Here is a 23597-nt window from a genome sequence, read left to right as displayed (position 1 = left end):
ATCTACCTCAAACTCTGTGTATGTCACTCTGTGAGTTTAAAAAAGAAGTAAGAGGAACTTACATAAGAAACTTAGCAGAAATCTGTGTTCTCATCTTCGCACTAGACCAATTGAATAAGAAACTGTGAACGTGGGGCTAATTGCCTATTTTCTCAGTAAACTGCTACATAGTTAAGAACCACTGCTCCAAACCCTGGGGTCATATAAGAAGTATTATAGTCTTTGTAGGTCATATGAGCTCTGTTGCAAGGAAGCACTCATCCTGCCCCTGTGCACAGACTATTGGTGCACAGAACACAACAAATGACTGTTTGTCTATAAAACTTTATAAAAACAGATACCTGGCCCAGGCCAGGTTTTGCCAATTCCTGCTCTAGATGGTTACTCTGAGGACTAAAAATCATCGTTTGTAGTCAGCATAAGGTGACTGGAAGTTCACTCATAAATCGGTTTCGTGCACTTTTGAATCTCTGGCCACCCACTAGCTTGTCTTGAGCAAGTTTCTACCCTCTCGGAATGACTCTAGAGAGCTGTGAAAGTCGAATGGAAAAGGAACACGCTCTAGCACCAGGCAGACTGTGGACCCAGTGTTTAAAAGTGCGAAACAAAACCCTAGCTGTGCATGAGTGCTTTGGATCTTTCAGTGAATTGTGCTTAATTTGTATGAAAAAGGGCTTGATGATCCTATCTACACTAAGTTTCTAATAACCTTAGAGAACAGAGTTGGAACAAAAGCGGCATGATTGGCCAAACAGCTACAGTGAAGCTCGTGGCTCCGCCAGTCAGTCAAGTTAGCTCATTTCCTCTGATTTGGGGATTTAAGTGGTTTTTTTAAAGGTTTATTAGTAGAGGTTATAATTGGAGCCCAAATAAGAAAGCAAACAGCTACCAATAGAAACACTATAAAACTGAATTCAAAGTCTAAAACCGCAGTGACTGGAACAGTTCAATCACTTGATTCAGTAGCTTTTGAGACCATCACCAATGACAAAATTATTCTTTTAATAAAACTACTCTGAAATTTTTTATATGACTTAAAATTTTTATTGATAAAAGTGCACATTTCAAAACTAAAAGAAAACAGCTTTAGAATTTATACTTAATGCGTTCTCAGTGGACGCTCGATACTTTCTCAGCTTCTCAGGACTTCCAAATCAATGGGACAGGAACTTGGGCGCTTACGGTAGGAGCTTCAAGTGTGAAAAAGTCGCACGTAGCTTCCAGCTCCTCTTTTGTTACTTCATGAGTTTCTGACCTTTCTGCATGTGTTCAGTTTTATTTAAAAGCATCGAGCCTCGGTCTCTTTAAAGTTGTCAGAGGCACCGTTGCTCAGATAATATACGTAAAGCTCTCACTGCATGCTGTGTGCTACCCACTGCCAGTGCTCGCTACAGCTGGTAGAACACTGACCCCATCCTGACCCGTGCAAATGAGAAGCTTGCTGTATCCAGAACGGACTGTGGCACACTGGCTCAAGGTCATCATCGAGGTCATAGCAAGTACGTGGATAAAATCTCCAAATGTCCTGTCACTGTATTATGTTTAAGGAGGATGAAAATGAAATGTCTTCACCCTTTTATGAGATTGGTCTTATTGAGCTTGAATTAGGTATGGTTTGAGGCTAATTTTCCTCACTAATAGTATCCTATTTTGATTCTGTCTTAACATTCTTCCCTGGGCCTGTTTAGTCATTTAATTATTATTTTAGTCAAAGTAAGTTTCTTCTTTTTGTGAGGAACCTTTGAAAGATGATGGTGAATTCGTATACTGCCTTCCTCTGGAAAACACTAAAGGCAGCTTCAATGAGTATGACCTTCAAGTAGTCTCTGCCCACAGAGCAAAAAATTGCAAAGTATTTTGGATGGTCACTGCTTCATTTGTCTCGAAGGTAACGTAAAATGCATATGCTCAGCTTTATGAATTACCCCAGAAAATCGTACCCAGTTCAGTCAAGTACACTTGCTATCCCAGCAGTGGGGAACAGAAGCGGGGCATTGTAACCTGCGGCACACATAATGAGACCCTGCCAAAATAATAATAATAATAATAATAACAACAGAGGAGAATAAAAGCAACCAACTTAGGACTTATTTTTAATGTAGCATTTTTACTTATTTATAATTAAAATATAATTATATCTTTTCCCCCTTCCTCCTCTCTGTCCGATCCTTGCCATATTCCATCCCCTCAACCCCCACCCCGCCATGTTTTCCCTTACTTCCCTCTCAAACTCATGACTTGTTTTCCTTAGTATCCTTTAACTCTCCCTCCTCGGTGCTCGTTAGGTGCCTAGAGGTCTTTGTCTGGGGTGAGGCCTGATGAGTACATCCCCATTGGTGATGCCCTTGTTCAGGTCCTGTTTAGGCAGCCCTATTCCTGCAGTATCATGGCTGCAGCTTCCCTGTCATCTCTGGGACCCGTACTCTCTGAGCAGACTTCCTGGTCTTCTGGCTCTACAGTCTTCCGCGCTGTCCCTGAGTCTTAAGTTTAGTGCAGGAGTTGTGCTGTAGATGCATCCATTGGCACGGGGCACCCACAATCGCTTGCTCCCTGCATTCTGACCGGTTGTGGTTCTCTGCAGCGCTCTCTATCTGCTGCAGAGAGAAGCTTCCTGGAGGTGGGGGGGAGAGCTACACCTGCCTGTGGGTACAGGATGAATATTTAGAATGCAGCTGGGAAATGTGTGATCTAATCAAGTGGCTACCGTAGCCCCTGTTCTAAGATCCATGGCCTCGCTAGTCGTAGATACTTGGCTAGGTTTCCAGTACAGGTACGTTTTCTCTCCTGTTAAATAGGCCTAAGTCTAACTAGAGAGCTGTTGGTTATCACCATATGAATGACACTACTTCACCTTTAGGGATATCATCCCAAGCTGTGCATTGTTGGGGTTCACGGGTACCCCAGCCCAGTGGGACTATTGATTGCCTTCTCCTTTAACAGCGTGCAGAGTACCTTCTACTCTGTCACCGTGAAAGCTAGTCCTCAGGGAGGATACTTTCAGGTCAGATGCAGCTCAAATCCTGAATTTTGGATTCAGCAATAGGGACTTATCTCCAACCTTTGGGAGGAGACCAAGGCAACCATGATAGCCTATATTATTTTGAGAGTCTCTTGGACTCCACTGACCAACAATTCAAAAGGAGGTTTCTCCTGCCTAATGCTACTTTAAAATATATATATTTTATATTTATATTATATTATATAGACCATATTATATATGGTCTATTTATCCTGAAGGGCATGAAATTCATTTATATATGCATGTATATACATGTGGTTATATTCATTTATCTAATTTTAGGCACATATGAAAAATATGATTTATCTCTTTGTGGTTTAGAGAAATCCAGTCAATTTAAGAAGTTAATGTTTAAGAAAGCTTGGAAGAAAATTATTTAATGATAAAAGTTTTCTTCCTTTTGGTACAAATTAAGGATTCAGCTGGCAGGAGTTTTTCACCTCTTAAATGTTTTATTAATATTTTATATAACTTTTTAAAAGTGAAAACTAGAAAACAGGCATTTGTTGGTGTAATAGGAATAATATCTATTTCGAGTGTGTGTGTGTGTGTGTATGTGTGTGTGTATGTGTGTGCGCACGTGCGTGTGTATGTGTGTATGTGTGTATATGTGTGTGTGCATGTGTATGTGTGTGTGCGTGCGTGTGCGTGCGTGCGTGCGTGCGTGCGTGTGTGTGTGTGTGTGTGTGTGTGTGTGAAGCTTAGGTGCTCTCCAGGAGCCATCCACCTTGTGTTTTCCGATAGGGGAGACAGTTTCCCACTGGCCTGGTGCTCACCAAGTAAGTTGCCTGGCTGACCAGCAAGGCCCAGGGAGCCACCTTTCTCCAGCTCCCCAGTGTGGGATTGCAGGAGCACACCACCACATCCAGTTATTTTATGTGGGTTCTGGGGTTAAACTCAGGTCCTCATGCTTGTGTGACAAGCACTTTGCCAGTGGAGTAATCTCTCCGGCTCAATGAAGAGTTCATTTACTGGCATATTTGTTAGAAACTTCAGGACAAGATATAGAAATCTTTCCATTATATACTTAGCGCTGTGACGCCAAAAGTTATAATTAACCAATTTTGATCATTGGTTTAATAACCACCTGTTTTCTTCTGCTCTCCCAATGATACAACTGAAATCAACTCAACAGTATGCTAGAGCAGGACCACAAGCCTAGGACCTCCCTATGCAAGGCAGGCATCCTCGGCCATGCCAGAACAATTGCTGCATCCTCGGCCATGCCAGACAATTGATACCAAATATGAAAATTGTGAGACAGAAAGCTTATCAAGTTATTAGTAAAAATGTCTCTGGATAGAGAGGAAGTTTTCCCTATTCATTCTGCAGGAGCGCAAGAAAGCAAGCAGGAGCAAGTGTCCCGTGTAGCTGCGGTGTGCACAGGGAGCCAGATTCGGGGACAGATGAAGTGGATGGAGCCTGGGGTAGAAGGGGAATATAGTTTCGGTGCCTTGAAGATAGAAGCGATGCTACAGCTCGCGCTTTGTAATTCTAGGTCACTAAAACAGGCGCCGGCACGGAAGAAGTGGAACTCCTCTCTACCCTGGACTGGCTTTTGGAAAGACATTACTTCTATCTATTGCAGCAATTTAAGATATTTTACAACTTCCGGTAAGATGGATGCAAAGGGAACAAATGCTTGGTAGTGTGGTTGCGTTGTAAGAGCTGTTGCCCATGGCATCTGATCCTACTAGAATGCTGCCGCTCATGGGATGTGGAGCAGGATGGGGTGTTTCACAAGTGTGTTTTAGACTTAAGGAACTTCAACCATTTAAGGACAATTTTTTCAGTCTTTTCTGGATAAATGTTACAAAAACTGATGCTTTATTGTCAACCATAACTGAATAGTCTCTATTGGATTTACTTTTTCCTTATGCCTTTTGTACTGATGAATACCTATTGAGCATCCGAGAAGAGCGAAGAATTATTCTAGATGCTGGAAAACTGTATTGAACAAATAAATTAGCCTCTAAAATTCTGATTTAAGGTGTATGAGGAACAGTAAAGATGAACGTATAAGGTGCAGGGGACTGAAAATATTACAAAGGAAAATAGAGAAGAGTGGAGGCCCTGGGTGGGGCAGGTTACTGAATCAAATTCTTCTTGAAATTTTTGTAAGATACTTCACACTCATCTCAGTGCAATAGGACGGACACTGTTGCTCTTTTTATTATTATATTAAATTTGTTTGTTTGTTTTGCATCCTGGGCAGAGTTTGCCCTCCCTCTTTTCCTCCCAGTCCCTCCCCTTCCTTCCTTCCATTTACTCCTCTTCCATTTTATATTCAGAAAAAAGCAGGCCTCGCATGGAAATCAGCAAAACATGGCATGTTAAGTTGCAATAAGACTAAGAACCCCCCTTGAATTAAGGCTGTGCAAAGCAACCCAGTATGAGGAATATGGTCCCACGAGGCAGCAGAAGAGTCAGAGACAGCCCCTGCTCCCACTGTTAGGAATCCCACAAGAAGACCAAGCTATGCAACTATCACATATATGCAGAGGGCCTGGGTCAGTCCCATGTAGGCCCCTGGTTGTGAGTTCAGTCTCTGTGAGCCCCTCTGAGCCCAGGTTAGTTGATTCTGTGAGGTTTTTTTGTGGAGCCCTTGACTCCTCTGGCCTCTAAAACTGTGCCATAATCCACAGACCCAGAGAGACTAGGAACAAGGAGGATACATGGAGGGATGCATAGACCTCTGTGGGAAGGGGAAGTAGAAGACATTCTGCAAGTGAACTGAGGGCAGGTGGGGATGGGAACAGGAATGATCATGTCAGAAGGGAGGAACATGGAGGGGGAAAGTACTTAAAGAGACTACTGGAAACGGGGCATTTCAGGGTCAGGTAAAAACTTGGCACAAGGGAATCCCCCAGGAATCTGCAAGGGTGACCCCAGCTAACGGTCCTAACAACAGTGGATACATAGCCTGCACTTGATCATCTTCTGTGACCAGACTGGTACCTAACCCATTGTCATCAGAGAGGCTCCGACCAGACTGGTATCTACCCCATTGTCATCAGAGAGGCTCCATCCAGCAACTGATGGAAGCAGATGGCAGACCCACAGCCAAACATTAGGCAGAGTTTGGGGAATCCTGCAGAAGAGAGGGGAAAGGATTGTAGGCGCCAGTTGGTCAAGGACTACACTGCTGCTCTTTCAATATTTGTACAACACCCAGTTTATAGTTTTATTTTTATTTAATATTTGCTTTTCCTTGTTGTCTGCTGTTATTTGTAAAAGACAAAGAACATATACAAATTATATATTTTTGCACAGACATAGAAATATGTAATATATTGAAAGTATAAATTAAACATATTTAAATATATGCATCAACCGTAGCACCTCTCATTACTAGGCATATGCTCTTACACAGAGCTCTGCCCCAATCCAAGTCGAGTAATACTTTACCTTGTTAAATTTTATGTGCAAGGCTGCATCACAGAGATGGTGTCGCTTATTGAGCAACATTTGCCACTTCCTCTTTAATTGATATGAACGTGGAAGAGCTGAGAACAGAGGGGTCAAGGACTCTGCAAAAAACCCACACAGGAAAAGATATGCGTGTGTCTGCTCCGTAGGACTTACATATGGTGGGGCAAGCAGAGGTAATAGCTAAGTAAAAGGAAGCAGGGTAATTTCAAACAGAAGGATCTTACAACAGACTGATTTAGGGTCACACTCTGCTGAGGGAGGGCAGCCAGCGTGGCACTGAGCAGGTCCCACAGAGGCCTAAAATGGAGAAGTTGAGGAGATTTGCACAAAGGTATTAGATCTGTTTCCCATATGAAAATTATGGACGATGAGCAATCACCAGGTAGGCTTCTCAGGTCATCCTTGTGTGGGTTCTCTGAGATTTTTAAGTTATATGCGCATCTGCTTTTCATAATTATTTTTTATTTTAGTTAGCATTATACAAGGTTTTTATACAAATTATCATTGAAATTTTAATTTTGACTTTTTATGTTTATTTTACATATTTTAGTTAAAATATAATTATATCCCTTTCTCTTTTCTCTCTGCATCACCTCCCAAGTCCATTCCCTATGACCTCTAAATACCCTCCTCAAACTAACTCTCCTCTTCTCTGGTTCTTACTGTTACATTTTACTGTACAAGTGTCCGAATGCCTCCTCGGAGAGCACTCTTTCTGTTTGTGTGTATGTGGTTCAGAGATGACCACTTTTAATCAGAGAACCAATTAGGGGGCTTGTCCTTGGGAGAGGCTAATCCTCCATCTCTCTGCAGTCCTTGGGTGCTAGGTAGTTCCTTGTCCAGGAAAGTGACCTTGTGAGAATTCTTCTACATCACCATGTTTATCAATATTTGCATTATTCAGATCTTGCTTATTCAGCCTTTTCTATTGGAAACTGTTTCACAGCCAACTTCTGGTATTCTGGCTCTTATGATCTTTCCACCCCCTCTCCCATGATGTCCCCTGAGCCATAGATGCAGAAGTGAAGTCGATGTATTTGGGATGTTCTCTGAGCCATGAATGCAGATGTGAAGTCAATGTATCCATGATGTCCCCTGAACCATAGGTGCGGTTGTGAAGTCAATATAACTGTGATGTCCCCTGAGCCATAGATACAGATGTGAAGTTGGTGTATCCATGATGTCCCCTGAGCCGTAGATACAGATGTGAAGTTGGTGTATCCATGATGTCCCCTGAGCCATAGATGCAGATGTGAAGTTGGTGTATCCATGATGTCTGCTGAGCCATAGATGCAGATGTGAAGTTGGTGTATCTGTTGGAGAAAGGTTCCCTACAATCTGTTGATCTCTGTATTGTATCCAGTTGTGGTGTTTGTTTGTTTGTTTGCTTTGATGAAGGGTGAGAGTTTCACTTATCTGTGGAAAAGATTTCAAATGCAGCTAGGAATTAATGCTGGTCTAGCAAAGTGGCAGTACTAGAGTTCCTTCTAAGCTCCATGACCTCACTAGCCTCTGGAAGTCGGCTAGATTCTAGCACCAGGCATGGTTTCTCTCTTGTTGAGTGGGCTGTAAATCCAATGAGAGAGCTGTTGGTTACCTCCAACTTATTAGGGCCAGTTTTACAGGTATCTTGCCGTGCTGGCCATTGTTGTGGTCCATAGGTGTCACAGTTGAGTAACACTGTTGATTGATTTTTTTTCTCCTTTGGTAACTTTCATCATATTTTTTAGTAGCATGGATACCAGGAACATTTTCAGGCTAGAATAATCAGAAAATATGAGAGTCTTGTGTCCTAAGTGCATAGTATCTTCAGCAAGTGGGGTTTAACTTTACCTCTGAGAGGCAGTCAAGGGACAACCATAGCCCATATTGATTTGGGAGTCACTTAGTATACCCTAAACATTCCAAAGGAGATTTCTTGTGATTGATTCTGGGGATTTTGGTAATTTGTGGCGCTTGTGGGTAGCATTGTCAGCCATGATAGCTCCTCTTTCTCTATCTTTCTCTCTCTCTCTCTCTCTCTCTCTCTCTCTCTCTCTCTCTCTCTCTGTGTGTGTGTGTGTGTGTGTGTGTACATATATTTGTATATATGTGCATATGTATACAGATACACTTAAATATATTGTTATGATTTGAAGTCATGTAAAATAACAAGATTCCTTAATTAAGGCTTTGTCAAACAATTTAGTGTGATTTCTCCTTTCTCATTATTCCTTCTGTACTGAGCTCTCCTCTCCTTAGTTGGATCCCCCTTTCCATTTTTTCCATTTGTTTCACATTGCAAACTAACTGATGTATAAAAAATACATTCCAGATTTTTTAATATTTATTGGGGTGTTTCGACTGAGTTCTGCATCTATAAGAAATCCAATGACTTTCACTTACATTTGCTGTTTGCTTTTTATTTTGTTGATGGCTTTGGAGAAAATTTCTTTGGCTTAGCATTTATTTTTTGGTAATGCAAGACAAAACATAGTCTAGGGAATTTTATAACTTACTTACTCTTAATAAACTTGTTCCATATAACTCTTATAATTAAAAAACATAAGAAGTATTTCTTTTCTTTTCAGGATGAATAAAGCCTTTGTTACTTGGAAACTTAATGTTAGAAGAATTAAGACAGAGAAGAGCAGGTAAACCTTAATATGCAATCATACAAATCTCAAAAGCAAAATGATTTCAAAAGGTAGCATGAACTAGATACTTTGAATTTTGATTCAGACTGGGAAGTCACATTTTGCTGGTATTTTGAATACATTTAACATCTATTTCTCTCTTCTTCTCTCTGTTGCCATCTTTCTCTGTCTTTTACTCAATGTCAGGCAGGACATTGAGTGCTCTGCTGCTGAGCCGTGTCCCCAGTTCTGCAGTCACATCTGGGTCACATCTGTGCTCTGTGGAAGCTAGTTAAATGCTTCCCATACATCGCAGGATGCTGTGACTGCTCTGCTGTGAGTTCCTGCTGAGTTCCTCTGGTCCCTTCATCTTTTTTCTTCCCCAAATAGGAATGAAGTAGTCACAGATAACAGTTGGTCCTATTTTGTGTGATTTCAAGCAGTCAAGTGTTTTTGTTGTCTTTAGTAGATTTTATTTTTCTATAATTGTGAATTGAAATGCATTTGTAAGAAATAATTCAGAGAAATCTTCTGTGCCTTTCACCTTCCGCCCTGCCATCAGACTCAAACATTATGACTGCAGAATGTTAGCATTAATTAATATGCAGAATATTTCTGTCACCCCAGGATCTAATATGTTTGCCTTTACAGCTATCATCACTTCCTTGCCCACTGCCTCTCCTTACTCTGTGGTAACTACTGATCTATGCTCTAGTTCTGTGGTTTTGTCTTTGAAGGAACATTCTTGTCAGAAACAATAAAAGTGAGAAGCAAGTTCACAGACTCATGACATGGGCTATGTGACGGTTCTCAGACGAGATGTACCGGTGGCTCTAAAGGGTCCAGTGATAGATGGATAGATAGATAGATAGGTAGATAGATAGATAGATAGATAGATAGATAGATAGATAGATTTGCCTTTTCCCTGTCCATAATACTTTAGTAAAGTATGTTATGTAGAAAGAATTATATAACATAAGACTGCTATTTCACTTAGCAGAGCACTCTGGAGAGCCACCTCACTTGCGCATGTATCAATAGTTCTTGGTTGGTGCTCAGGGATGTTCTCTGACACAGATGTACTGAAGTTTGTTCAAGCACTTCTCTAGAGATGCACACTTGCATGTCTTCTGGAGTTTTGGGCTGTCCTAGAAAGCTGCTGTAACATTTGTGTATTCTTGAGCTTCCATTTCTCAGGTAAATGCCTAGGTTATAACTCTGAGTCATATGGTCACTGGATGTTTGGGTGGTTTTATTGTTTGTTGGTTTGTTTGTTTGTTTGACACAGGGACTCACTGTATATTCCAGGCTGGCCTAGAATTTACCAACTTCCTGCCTCAGCCTGTACCCTGGGATTGTAGGTCTGCATAAACCTGCCAGGCTGTATTTAGCTTTTGAAGTAGCTGACAAACTAATTTCCAGAATTACTGAGCTATTTACCATTCCCACCATCAATTCCGTTTCTTCATAGCCTTAATATTATTTGCGTTGTCACTGGTTTTTATTTCAGACATTCGGATGGGTGTGTAATAACATCTCAGCATGTTTAAATTTGTGTTTTTATTAATGTTATTAGTAATTTGTATTCCTCTAATGTTGACTGTCTCTTCATGTGCTTATCTGCCTTCTGTGTATCCTCTTTATTGACGTGTCTCTTGTGTTACCACACAAGGGATATGGAAGGCAGAGGGCCGTTCTTCACAGAACAGTTTTGCTCTGACTAATTCAGGATTTAGGGAGCTGCCTTTCTCCCTTTCTGCCTTCTCTCCTGTTCCCATTCTGTCCTTCTTGCCAGTGTTGCTGGCTGTGGTTTGTCTTGACTTTGCAATCAATACAAAAAGAGAAAAGCCCTTCTCTACTTTAGGCTACAGATAGTAGTTTTTCAGAATTATTCTCCATATTGTTCATTATTCAGTGAACATTCCCCTGGTTACTTGGAAAAAATTATTTAGATTTAATAAATTTAGTAAGTTGATGGTACATATAATTCATTTTCCAAAGCACTGATTGGAAATCCGATTGGAAATATTAACATTCCTTGAACTCAGTGGTGTCAAATCACTGGCTTTATTCATCTGGAAGGAGAGCTCAGCCTGTGGACATTCTGCCTTTCAGATCATACTTGTACGGCCACCTATTCTGTGCTGACGAGCTATTTCAAAGTTGCTTGCTTTATGTAAGAGGCCTCTTTGAAGATGCACTGAACCTCAAAAAGAACAGTGAAGACAACCCCTCAGCCATACACCTTATCAAGGTGGGTGGAAGCCTTCCCTACCAACCGTACAGGTGTGCAGAAACTGGGCATTTTGAAAAAGAGAAACAGCAATTTCTCAATCCATATGCCAATCACTGTAGATGATTGTTGCAATAAAGTCATGGTAAAGGGCATGACTGGTGCAGGAGAATTGTTTTTATTCTGTCAATCATGTTTTAAATAAACGCTGATTGGCCAGGCAGGAGGTGTAGGCGGGAAAACCAGATAGGAAGTGGAAATGATGCAAGAGAGCAGGAGAATTCTGGGGAGGAGGAAGTTGATTTCTCCCACTCCTACCCAGATCACCGAATCAGTAGGATGTGATCTACCACTGAAAAATGTACTGAACCACATGGCTAACATAGATCAGAAAAAGGGGTTAATCAAGATGTGAGAGTAAGCCAGTAAGAAGCCTGACCTAATGGGCCAATCAGCATTATAACTTACAGAGATCTGTGTGTGATTTTTCTCTGGGACTAAACAGCTGGGGGGCCGGGCAGGACAAAAACCCAAACAGGCCCGGCCTTTTCATGTTACACATGACAGTGTAATTGTAGGAGTCAATATTTCTTAGAAATTCTGACTGTTATTTTAACAGCAGCGACTGAAGCCCATTATTGCTAAATGTCTCTCTAAAGTGCAAAATTATTTGTAATTAATCATTTCTAACGCATGGCAGCTAGTAGCTATTTGTCCCTTGATATTTTCAATGTCAAGAATTCATCACAAGATGAAATTCAGTGGTGTTGGTTTAAATGCTTTTTTAAAAAAAGATTTATTTGTTTATTAAATGTACAGTATTCTGCCTGCATGTACGTCTGCAGGCCAGAAGAGGGCGCCAGATCTCATTGCAAATGATTGTGAGCCACCATGTGGGTGCTGGGAATTGAACTCAGTTTCTCTGGAAGAGCAACCAGTGCTCTTAACCTCTGAATTGTCTCTCCAGCCCAGTGGTGTTGGTTTAAATGAATGAACATTTCTGTTTCAGGATTTTAGGAAAAACTAAAAACTTCAGTTTGATGAGTCGATGTTCTTCCCTTCTACTTCCTGTGCACCTCTCTCTCCATCCTTCTCACTCCCTCTTACTCTCTATAGTTTTTTCCTGTCTACTTCCTGTCAGTTGGTTACTTGTTTCTCCTCTTGAACTATGACTTTATTTAATCCTGTTCACAATAAGTAGAAAGCTCTTGGATTAAAGGCATGTGCTAGAGCTGGACCACACCATAACTAGAAACAGGTTTTTCCATTAAATAACACAATCTTGGGGTTCACAGTGTGATCAAACATCCTACAACACATGGTCATGCATGTGTGTGGAGGCCAAAGATGCATGTCTGGTGTCTTCTATTGGTCCCCTTAGTTTTTGAGACAGAGTTTTTCACTGAAGTCGCATTCAGTGATGGGCTAGACTGGCTGACCAGCAAGTTCCAGGGACTTACTTCTCTATCTGTGCCTCCCCAGCACAAGTTACAGATACGCACCCCACCAGCTCTGTGTGTGTGTGTGTGTGTGTGTGTGTGCGCGCGCGCGCTGGGGCCCCGAATCCAGGTCCTCATGCTTTCTCAGCAGGAACTTTACCAAATGAGCCTCCTCTCTAGCCCAGTTCTATCCTGTGTTTCATGTTCAGTGCTTTTGAGTTAACAGATAATTGATATTCAGAAAGCAAAAAGTTTGGAATTAATGTGATCCCTCATTTCATAGACAATACCTTAACTTTCTGAATTTTAAGAAAATAAAAATTTTAAGGTTTCTGTTCCAGATTAATTTTAGTTATGGTTTAAAATAATGCTGTATTTTCCTTTTATTAAGATTTAGTTATGATGGACATAATGTGGTGCATGGCTCTAATCCCAGCTCTTGAGAAGCAGAGGCAGGCAGCTCTTCATGAATTTCAGGCCAGTTTGGTCTATATAGTGAGTTCTAGGTCAGCCAAAACTACACAGTGAGACCCTGACTCAAAAAATAAAAACAAAAAGATTTAATTGCATTTAACTACGAGCATTCAAAATGGAAGAACATTTAAGCCATGGTATGTAAAGCATGAAGTATGTAAAGAAGAAATTATAAGCTATGCTCTTCAGTATGCCCTGGAAGGTGATCATATGCCTTCTCTCTTGCTCTTTGTAAGTGATTTTTCTTTTTCAACCATGTACCACTTACTGCCGACTCATTAGCTGGACACTTCCCGAACTTATGCTCTGGACAAGTTTTGTGAAGAGCAGATACAGCAAGCTGCCCAGGCAACAATACAACTCGAAGAGATCAGGACTAAGGCAATTGCGGAGATAAAAAGTACATTCTTAAAGGTAATTCTGTGGATTTATTTGTCCTGTCACTGTGTACTGAGTGAGCATCCCAAATTGCATTCCTGAAAAAAGTACTGGAAATGGGCAGTAGAGAGTCAAAGGCGGTTAACTAACCAGTCAACTGGTATCATATGTACTGTGTCTAAGAACCTCTGGGGCATGTATTTGTAGATGTATGAGTGTATGAACTATAGCTATTTCTATGTAATCAAGATGCCCCCTATCTAGCCTGAGGTGACATATCAAGAGACCCGGATTAGTGACAAAGTTCTTAGTGTTCCTAAGATAAAGAAAACTCCATTGCTCAGAAGCAACATCTAGATGAAGTGAAGCGTCACTGAGGGTTTTATAAAGAGAATTCAATAATGCAGTAAACAGTGTCCACCCAGGCATTCTTACCCTGTGTGTACCATTAGAGCCACTCACCTGCCCATCCATTCCCATCTGACTTCCAGATGGACCTGCCTCTGAGACTCTGAACACACAAGGACTCTTTCTTCTTGACAGATGTTTAAATGTAGTGTAAACATGATGTCAAATATTGATGAAAGTTGATGATAAAATTTAGTTTTATATATTGTCCAGGCTGATTAGAATACTATAAACGGCAGATCACCTGCATAAAACCCAACTGCTTTATAAATTATAGGTTGCAGAAAAGAAAGATGTCAAAGAATACTTTGAGTCAAAACCATCTGAAATTGACACAATGCATTTTAAACTGCCTCAGTATCGGTCTTTATTAGAAACAAATTTGAAGTTTTTAAAACTGATTGATTACCTGTTTCAAGAACTCATTCGCCAGCTCATGAACTCTGTGGTCAGCCAGCTTTTGGAACTATTCACTGGTTCTGCGAAAATGCCCTTTTCAAAGGAAAAGAAGAATGAAAGTCTCATGAGGTAAGTGACATGTTTTGACAAACAAATGGAAGTTATATTCTTGTAATATATTACTAATTATGGAGAATATATCTAAGGATTAAAGATAGACTTTGAAAATCTTCCATGTAGCAAATAACTTATGATCACTTCTGAATTTCTCATCAGTAATATCTTAATATTGTTCATGAATTGAAGAAAAGTTTCTATTTTTCTTTAAATTCTGAGTAGCTCTTGTTCCTGTATAAAATGCTCACTAAAATTTGAATTTAAATTGCATGATTTAGCCTAACAAAATTTAAAGAAATTCTTTAGTTTCCTCATGTGGAAATAAAGTGGAAATCTCCCCATAAAGTGGAAATGGTAATCATGACTATGTCATTATGCTGCTAACACAGATAAATGCCTGACAGATAGTCGCTACCATTATGGGATCTGTATCTCCCTGTATTTTAACAATACTGATTCCTTTTTCTATCATAACTAATGATGGTGAGCATTTTTTCACATGTTTGTTGACCATTTGTTTTCTCTGGGGAAATGTCTGTTCAAATTTGCCTTCCATTTTTAAATCGGGCTATCTGACTTCTTAAATAGGGTTGTATATGTGTTTTGGATTCCAGGGATCATCTTTCCACTTTCCTTGATGGTATTCCTTAGAGCACAAGAGTTTTACATTTTGATTTGGATATGGTGGTACATACCTGTGTTCCCTGCATTTCAAAGGTGAATGCAGAAGGCTACTAAGTCAAAGGCAGCCAAGGCTACTAAGTCAAAGGCAGCCAAGGCTACAGAGTGAGTTCCAGGCTAGCCTGCTAGGGAATGAGACCTTAGGAGGGAGAGAAAAAGGAAAAGGAGAGGAGAGATAGAGGAAAGAAGCAAAGAAAAAGAGAAAGACGGAAGAACATTAATATTTATAAAATCTGTTTTGTTTTCCTCTTTGGTTGATCTTTAGATAATATCCCAGAAATCATTGCCTAACCAAGGTCATGAAGATTTATGTCTTTTCGTCCTGATGGAAGTCTAAGATCATTTTCATATGGTCATCCCATTGTCCCAGCAATATTGTTTAAAAGAAAAAAATGTTTGTTTCTTCATTGAATTCTTTTGGCAGTTGATAATCCAGCCTGTCATAAGAATATAGATTTATTTCTCAACTTTATTTATTTGAATGTCGATCTTTATGTCAGTCTCTTATGATCTTAATGGCTCTATTCTGTATCAGGAAATCATCAGTCTCCCAACATTGCTCTTTCTGTGGTTTCCAATGTTGTCTTGGCCGTTCTATATGAATGTGCCAATTTCTGGGAAAAAAAAGAAAAAGAAAAAATGAAAACTGAAATTTTTGTAGCTATTGTATTGAATCCATTGGGAAGATTGTAATAATTGTTTTTACTTTTAAAAATTTTATCATTTCTCCCTTCTTTTTCCTCCCTTCAGTCACATGCATCCCCTCTCTTTCAAATTCATGACATTTCCCCTTAATTGTTGGTGTGTTTGTGTGTGTGTGTGTGTGTGTAACTGAATGCACAGATACAATCTGCTCAATTCATATAATGCTAACTGTAAGTATATGGTCGTCGGGCTGACCACTGGATGTTGGGGGAAGACCTAGGTAAGGCCATTTCTCCAGCTCAGTATTTCCCAGTGCGCTTTGTTCTTGTCAAGGTTGAGGCTCCAAGAGCTTTCCCCCTTCTGTGTTGGCATGCCTGTTGGTGTTTTTATTCATGTCATGTTTCGGTAGCCATGCTGATGAGACTTCATAGGCACGACCCATTTCTCTCACATTTCTCGGAGACACAGTTTCACAACAAAGTTCCTGCTCCTCTGACTCTTAAAACCTTCTCACCCACAACAGTCCCTGAGCCTTGGCTGCCAGAATTGGGCTGTAGATGTATCAGGGGGACTGGGCACCACACATTCTCTTGTTCTCTGTATTTTAAGAAAATCCTGAGAGAGGATGCTTTCTTGTCAGTTCCAGCTCAGATCCTCTGGGTTCTGTGTCCAAAGTGCATGTTGTCTTCAGCAATAGGGACTTAGCTTCTATTTGTAGAAAACAACCAAGAGCAATGATGTTTTAAGAGTCTCTTGGACAACCCTGACCAACAACTCAAAGGGGAGCTCCTCATGCCTGATGTTGGTAGTTTTGTTACATGTTCTGTGGCTTTAAAAGGGAGCGTTGTCAGAAAAGATGGGATATTTTTATTTAAACCATATATCTGTACACAGAGAGAGAGAGAGAGAGAGAGAGAGAGAGAAAGTCAGAGAGAGACAGAGAGACAGAGAGAGAGAGAGAGAGAGAGAGAAAGTCAGAGAGAGACAGAGAGACAGAGAGAGAGAGAGAGATACTATTATGTCAGGTAAATAGATAATGATACGATGCCTTATGACTTTTTCAGCCATCCCTACTGTTGCTTCACCCTCCACCTTATGTATCTGCCCCCCCCACAATTGATCCACACATTTTCCCCATTTCACATTTCAAATCATTTGTGCCCTGTTGTTGTCCTCTCTGTTGCTCCTCTCCCACACCGCGATCCCCCTGCACGTCCCTGATTTCTGCAGTTACTCTAGGTGACTTTAGTTGTGGCGACCTCCTCGACCAGCAAGGAAGACGCAATGACCAGACTCTTCTAACTGCAGTTTATTCAGGAACCTTGAACAATCTTCTGACCCTCCCGCCCCGGGGAAAGCCAGCCCATAGCTTAAATACCCTCTGGGTAGCCAACCCTGGCATGCTACATGGGGAATGCAGATAGGTCCAGATACGTGGAAGCAAGCTACATCTTTAGCCTTAGCCTTATATGGAGTTGTTTGTGCCAGGGAGCGCTCACCTTCCGGGAGGTGGAAAGTGGAAATCGGCGCCATCTTTAAGGCACAGAACTACGCAGCTTCCTACATTTAGTCACATCTAAAGACTAGGAGCACAGAACATTGGATGAGAGAGAACGTGCTCTACTTGTTTCTTTGGATATGTTACCTCACTCAATATACTTTTTAGTTTGTCTATCTATCTGAAATTTTCATGGTTTTATTTTGTTTTATAGCTAAATAATATTCCATGGTGCATTCATACTACATTTTCATTATCCATTTGTTGGATAACATTTAGGCTGTTTCCATTTTTTAATTACTGTCAGTGGAACAACACTGACCATGGCAGATCAAGTATTGGGGAGTAGAATGTTGACTCCTTCAGGCATGTGCCGAAGAATGGTAGATCTGGGTCATGTAATAGACTTATTTTTAGCTTTCTGGGAATTGTCCACACTGATTTATTGATTTTTGCCATTCTGGCTTGGGTAAGATGAAATCTCAAAGCTGTTTCAATTCACATTTTCTGACTTTCTAGGTACAATGAACTTTTCTTTTTGAGATGTTTCTTAGCAATTTTTATTTCTTCTTTTGATAATTCTTTTTTAGAGTATTATCAAAAGGTCATTTTTAAAAATGGGTCAATTATTAATGCGCGAAACAATCCCACACCAGTTTGGATTCAAAGGGGTATTTATTTTAGGGGAAACTTACAGAACACCAACAGCCAGGAAAGGAGTCTAGTTGCTGGAACAAGAGCCTGGAGCAAGAGCCAGAACCAAGAGAATGAGCAGAGGGCTGCGGTTCTTTTTTGAGGAGAAATAGACCATGCCCCAGTGGGCTGGTATTTCAGCGGGTATTGGCTGAAGGAGCGGAAGGTGCTCCCGCAGCACCTCCCCCTTTTGTTTAAGTAAGAGAGTTCTAAACCTACTACAAAATTATATGCAATAAGAACAAATATTCTATTCTAACTAGCTTAAGTCTTGCATAATAAATAACTTGGCCAAGTCATGAGAGAAAAGTAGCTACAATTATCTAGTCTTTAACCCCATCAAAGATCTGAGAAGGGAAATAATGTTACCTGAGTAATTAGGAAGTGCAATCAAACAACTTCCAAAGCATGCAACAAATCACAGAAACAACTGGCTCCCTGGGCAATCACCCAAAGTCACGTTTGCAACGTTGAAGCAACCAACTTTGACTAAGGCCTAGAATAACTGACAGATTATTTTTAACAGGCAAGAGATTTTTCAAAACCATCTTACCCTGTCTTGGCAAGATTTGATAGTTCTGCTTATCCATTTCTGGATACTATGTATTTTGTCAGTAATTGAGGTATGGGCAGTTCCTTGCCCAGAGGCCGGTTTGCCAAGAAGCAGACAAGCTCCAAGTGGAATGTCTTTGGTGCTCAACAATCTCTCGGGAATAGATCAGTGTTACCAGGAGTGATTGTGTCTCACTACCACAGAACTCTAAATTAAATTAAATGCCATTTTCTACAGCTCTTTGAAGAGGTTGAAGATTATTTATACAGAATATAATCTCTATGTATCTAAAGAACCTGATTAGTTTAATTATAAATGACAAACATAGATGACTGTTGATCTATATAATTCTCAACACCTATCTAACTTAAAGACTAAGACAATAAACAACTGTGCAATAAAGGAGGGCAATGACCTCCAAATGTAAACAATGTATATCAATACATAAACAATATATAAGTATCTTAATCAGAGGTAGAAATGTACATTGCAATGTGGTAGATATATATCAATACAATATATATATATCAATACATAAAATTGTTTTAAACAGAGGTAGAAGCATGCATGAATACAATATTCAATATAATTTTACTTTGTATCCATATACAAAAATCTATGCCAATGTAATTATCTATAAACAGTAACTCACAAATACCAATCTATTATCCCATCATCCAATTTTCCCTTTTTTTTTGAAAAAAGATCCCTGACCTTATAAAATTCCTCCCCCAACCCTCAACTGTATACTAATTATAATCAACCCCTAAATGATGTCCCTAAATCCGAGGACAAACTTTACTGGGAGAAGGGAACGTCGTCCTCTAGAATTACTTTCAGCTGTCATGGGGGCGACGTTCTTTCTGAGGGATCCTGTGAAAGTAAAATGGTGGTTAAATTTCAAGATCAATGTTTTTTAAAATTGCAAATAGTCTCTGAGTATTTTGTGGAGGTCTGGCCAGAATGTTGTACAAGTTGTTCATCATTTCAGCTAACCACGTTGGAACTGTCTGTGCAGCTGATACCCGAAACAGGTCTTGTAGTAGCACTATCAGTATCATGATGTCATATCAACCGAGTGGAGTTGTTGTTATGGGGCCCCATCGTCTTCCTGGAAACTTCAAATGTCAGTGGAGGAAAAACTCATTGTTCATTGTGGAAAACTTAAACATTAATTATGTAGACATATACAGACATACATATATTCAATGAAAGGCACGATAGATATGTTCAATGAAAAGTATGATAGATATGATAGATATGAAGAAAAGCAAAGATGTTTTCTAAACTAATATTTCTTTCTGTTCCATATCAAATTATTTGGTTTTGTTTGTTTGTTTTGCTTTAGGAATTTATTTTTTAAAAATCTAGACTAGATTTAAAGAAATAATCATCAAGGACATAGGTGCTAGACACAGGCCAACCAAGAGGCTAGCTTTAAACATACGCCTTAGGACCATGAGGGACTTCATCACTATCCTAATTCACTTTAAGCTATGGCTAACACAGCTGTTAGCCATTGACCTAGCTTCTGCACCCACAAACCATGGCACAGATAGCTTAGTCTTGCAAGGCCTCAGCTGAAGGACCAATCCATGTACATGTAGATCATTCTTTATAGTAGGTACCCTTGGCCAACGAGGATTCACATATGGCCTCAATTCAAGCTCCATGACAGACTACCTTCACTGTGTGTGAAATGGGTTTCACACCTTAAAAACATGGCTACTTCGGCTGTTAAATCTTAATAATGATTGGTACACAGCTCCATCCCACCCTTTACATGCAGCTGAAAATGGTGGGCTAGTGGCAGAACAGTGCAGACTAGCTAGTGTTGACTGTATTGTCCATTAGATGAGTTAGCTAATTGTTACTTAGTTTACATAGTAAGAAAATTATATATTGTCTACTGCAAAAACACAGCAAAAAATTGGTTTGCCCCTTTCCATCTCAATGTCTTTATTTGCTATGGTTCTCTTTGGGTTGTCATTTCTTCGTCTAATTTTGTTGTTTGGCTAAACCTAGAAATCTGTCCATTTCTTTTATTTTTTTATAATTTAATGGAGCATAGGTTTTCACAGTATTTTCTTACTTGAATGGTGGTGGTGCACACCGTTAATCTTAGCACTTGAGAAGTGAAAACAGAAATCTCCGAATTTGAGGCTACCCTGCTCTATAGAGTGAGTTCCAGAATAGCCAAAGCTACACAGAGAAACCCTGTCTCAAAAACAAACAAAAAAGCAACACCGTGTTTTCTTACAATATTTTGAATTCCATTGGTATCTGTTGTTATGTCTCCCTGTTTATTTCTGATTCTGCTCATTTGGGCTATCCTCTCTTTGGTTAGCTGGGCCAAGAGTCTATCAATCTTGTTTATCATCTCAAAGAATCAGCACTTAGATTTGTGGTTGTTTTTCTCTTTATTTCTATTAAGTTTGGCTCTGATACTTATTATTTATTGCTATCTAGTGGGTTTCGTTTGTTCTTGTCTTTCCAAGGTTTCTAGTTGAATCATTAAGCAATTCATTTGGTTGTGCTTTCTGGTTGTTTTGAACGTAGGCACTTAAAGTTATAAATTTCCTCAACAGAGTATATTTTTATTTAATACAGAGTCTAGTGAAATGTGAGACTCTTGAAATATTTTATTTACCCCATATCTATGCATGGGATTCAGTCAGACGTTTTGCATTTCTACAATTAAAAGAGATGAGCTGTCCTGACCTAGGAAAGAAGATTTACTGCTCAGGGCCCCATTTGCTGTTACAGCTGCAGATTCCATGACATTCTGCATACTCCTTTTTTTTTTTCATTTTGAGGAAAGATCTCACTATATACCACAAGGTTTACTTTAAACACACTATGTAACCTAACTTAACCTGCTGTGGAATAATGCTCTTGTACAATGTAAAGATTTGTCACTTGTATTAATTTAATAAAATGCTGATTGGAAGTACCCAGGCAGGAAGTACAGTTGGGGCAACCAGACTAGGAGAATTCTGGAAAGAGGAAAGGCAGAGAAGCAGTCACCAGCCAGAAGCAGAGGAAACAAGATGAGAATGCCTTACTGAGAAAAGGTACCAAGCCCTGTGGCTAAACATAGACAAGAATTAGAATTTATGACTTTCTCTTGAGGAGCCATATAGACTGTGGCTTAGGTTAATGATTAAGGAAAACAAGGAAACTAGGTTAGCTCAAATTCTTTGAATCCTTGTATTGGGAGAGATACATTCATGAGCTTCGGTGTACATCATAACTGAAACAAACCTTTAAATAATTGCTTATGGTTAGGTTAAGATGTTTTTGTCAATGGTTTTGAGGCAGAAAATCTTGGGGAACAATTTAAAATTTCGAAAGACACATAGTTGAATGAGGGACTTGTTGAGGTCAAGAAACAAGAACAAAGACAGCCTGGTTATTGTCAGCTGACACGCCTTTCTAGCTAGGATGGATTGGTAATCAAAGGTGATGATTAATTCCTTGTACCCATTTCTGCCCTCAGCTTCCTCACATAAAAACTATTCATAAGCCTCAGGGTATGCACCTGAGGATTTAAAGTAGAGATGACTGATTTTCATATATAAAAGTTTAAATTTGAGATTCTCGAGATTTTTATAAGATTACTTTTTAAGATAAATAATAAAGTGATTGCTCCTTTCTTTGAACTGCAAAATGCAGCCTGCTAGTAAAAGAACTGGCTGAGAAAATACCTTACTTACACAACACTCTCCTAATCTATAACAAGTTCTTGGACATGAATCTATGTGGGTTCTTGGAGATAATTTGTTTTTCACCTATATTATGTAAGATGTTTAATCATGTAAGGGATATGGAAAGCATATTGTTTTTTTGCTTGTATTCGTTGTAATCATTAACTTAAAAAAATAGACTGTAACTACACTGTACTTTTTATTTTGTTTGAAAGATATTGCTGGGGTATATAAGTTATGAGGAAAAAATAAAGTTAGAAGGAAGGCACCTAGAGTGATAGAAGGGATACATCTGAATAGAGGTAAGAAAAGAAATAAAGAAGAGAGGAGATGGTAGAGAAACCCTAAAGCTGTGTGTGTTTTCTGTTTTTCACTGGCCCAAGAGAGTTAAGTTTTACTCCCTCAGGTAGAACAGTCAAATTGAGTGATTAGTTCACTGACTCAGTGCTTTCACCCCAACCCTCAAACTGTTGAAGGCTGGCCCTCACAGTAGTAATATCTCCGGTTTTGGTGTGTGTGTGTGTGTGTCTGTGCTGTTTTCATTTTCACTTAATTTTGTGCCCTCCTATTGATTTCTGGCCTATACAATACAGATCTGTCCCTGTGATGTTTCTCTGGGCTGAGGTTGTTCTCCAGTGAAAGTATCAGCTGCAGCTATGTGAGATCTTGTCGTCCTTCCTGAATTCCCTCTCTTTCTACTTCCTTGTTTTATCCATATAGCAGGAACTGTGAGTGTGAGGGCTTGTGCCAGTCTCTGGGAGATCGCGGTTCCTCTTGGCCTCCATTCACGCTCACAAACACAGTGTGGGCAACTTCTGATCTCCTGCAGGTCCTGCAGCTGTTGGACCATGTGGAGCTTGCATCTGTTTTGGAAATGGCACCTCTGTTAGTTTTTTATGAGGGATTTGAGAAACATAATTTGATTTTGACTTTTAAATCAGTCAGGGAGTTTCAGTCTCTTGAGAAGGAAATCAAGATGGTTTGTGTCCTTGATACCATACCTTAAGTTATATTTATAGTCACTGTTCCTTTTGTCAATAGTTTTGATCTTTCCCCTTTGTCCAGATTCCTGTTTTTCAAATTTGTCTCTTTAGGCAGGACCAGATAGTTCTAGGTGTACTCATCTCTTATTCCCATCCGATGCCATCAGCCTCCATGTACTGGAATTGCCTTTTTCCGTTTGTTTATGAGTTCTCCATCTTTCTGAATACAATGTTTCAAGTCATTTTCTCTAGGGACATCATAGAGTACTTGTGAGGATGAATGAGGCTCTGGGTTCAGCCCACAGTCCCTTGCTGATGGACAT

The 23597-nt window shown here is 39.8% G+C and overlaps 1 protein-coding gene across 1 annotated transcript in view; it reads left to right on the top strand.

Annotated features, from left to right (window-relative positions):
- Dnah14 (dynein axonemal heavy chain 14) overlaps window positions 1–23597 on the top strand; it is a 238716-nt gene that overhangs the window by 15952 nt on the left and 199167 nt on the right. The window contains exons 6-11 of the mRNA XM_048439562.3: window positions 1736–1888; window positions 4518–4633; window positions 9022–9084; window positions 11182–11320; window positions 13495–13626; window positions 14276–14526. Coding sequence (XP_048295519.3) covers window positions 1736–1888; window positions 4518–4633; window positions 9022–9084; window positions 11182–11320; window positions 13495–13626; window positions 14276–14526 — 854 coding nt within the window. The remainder of the gene's footprint in view (window positions 1–1735; window positions 1889–4517; window positions 4634–9021; window positions 9085–11181; window positions 11321–13494; window positions 13627–14275; window positions 14527–23597) is intronic.

Source organism: Myodes glareolus, chromosome 5, assembly GCF_982192425.1.
Source record: "Myodes glareolus chromosome 5, mMyoGla1.1, whole genome shotgun sequence".
In the NCBI taxonomy this organism is placed as follows: Eukaryota; Metazoa; Chordata; class Mammalia; order Rodentia; family Cricetidae; genus Myodes; species Myodes glareolus.
Note: the sequence above shows the minus strand (reverse complement) of the source record. Positions and strands in the feature narration are given on the sequence as shown.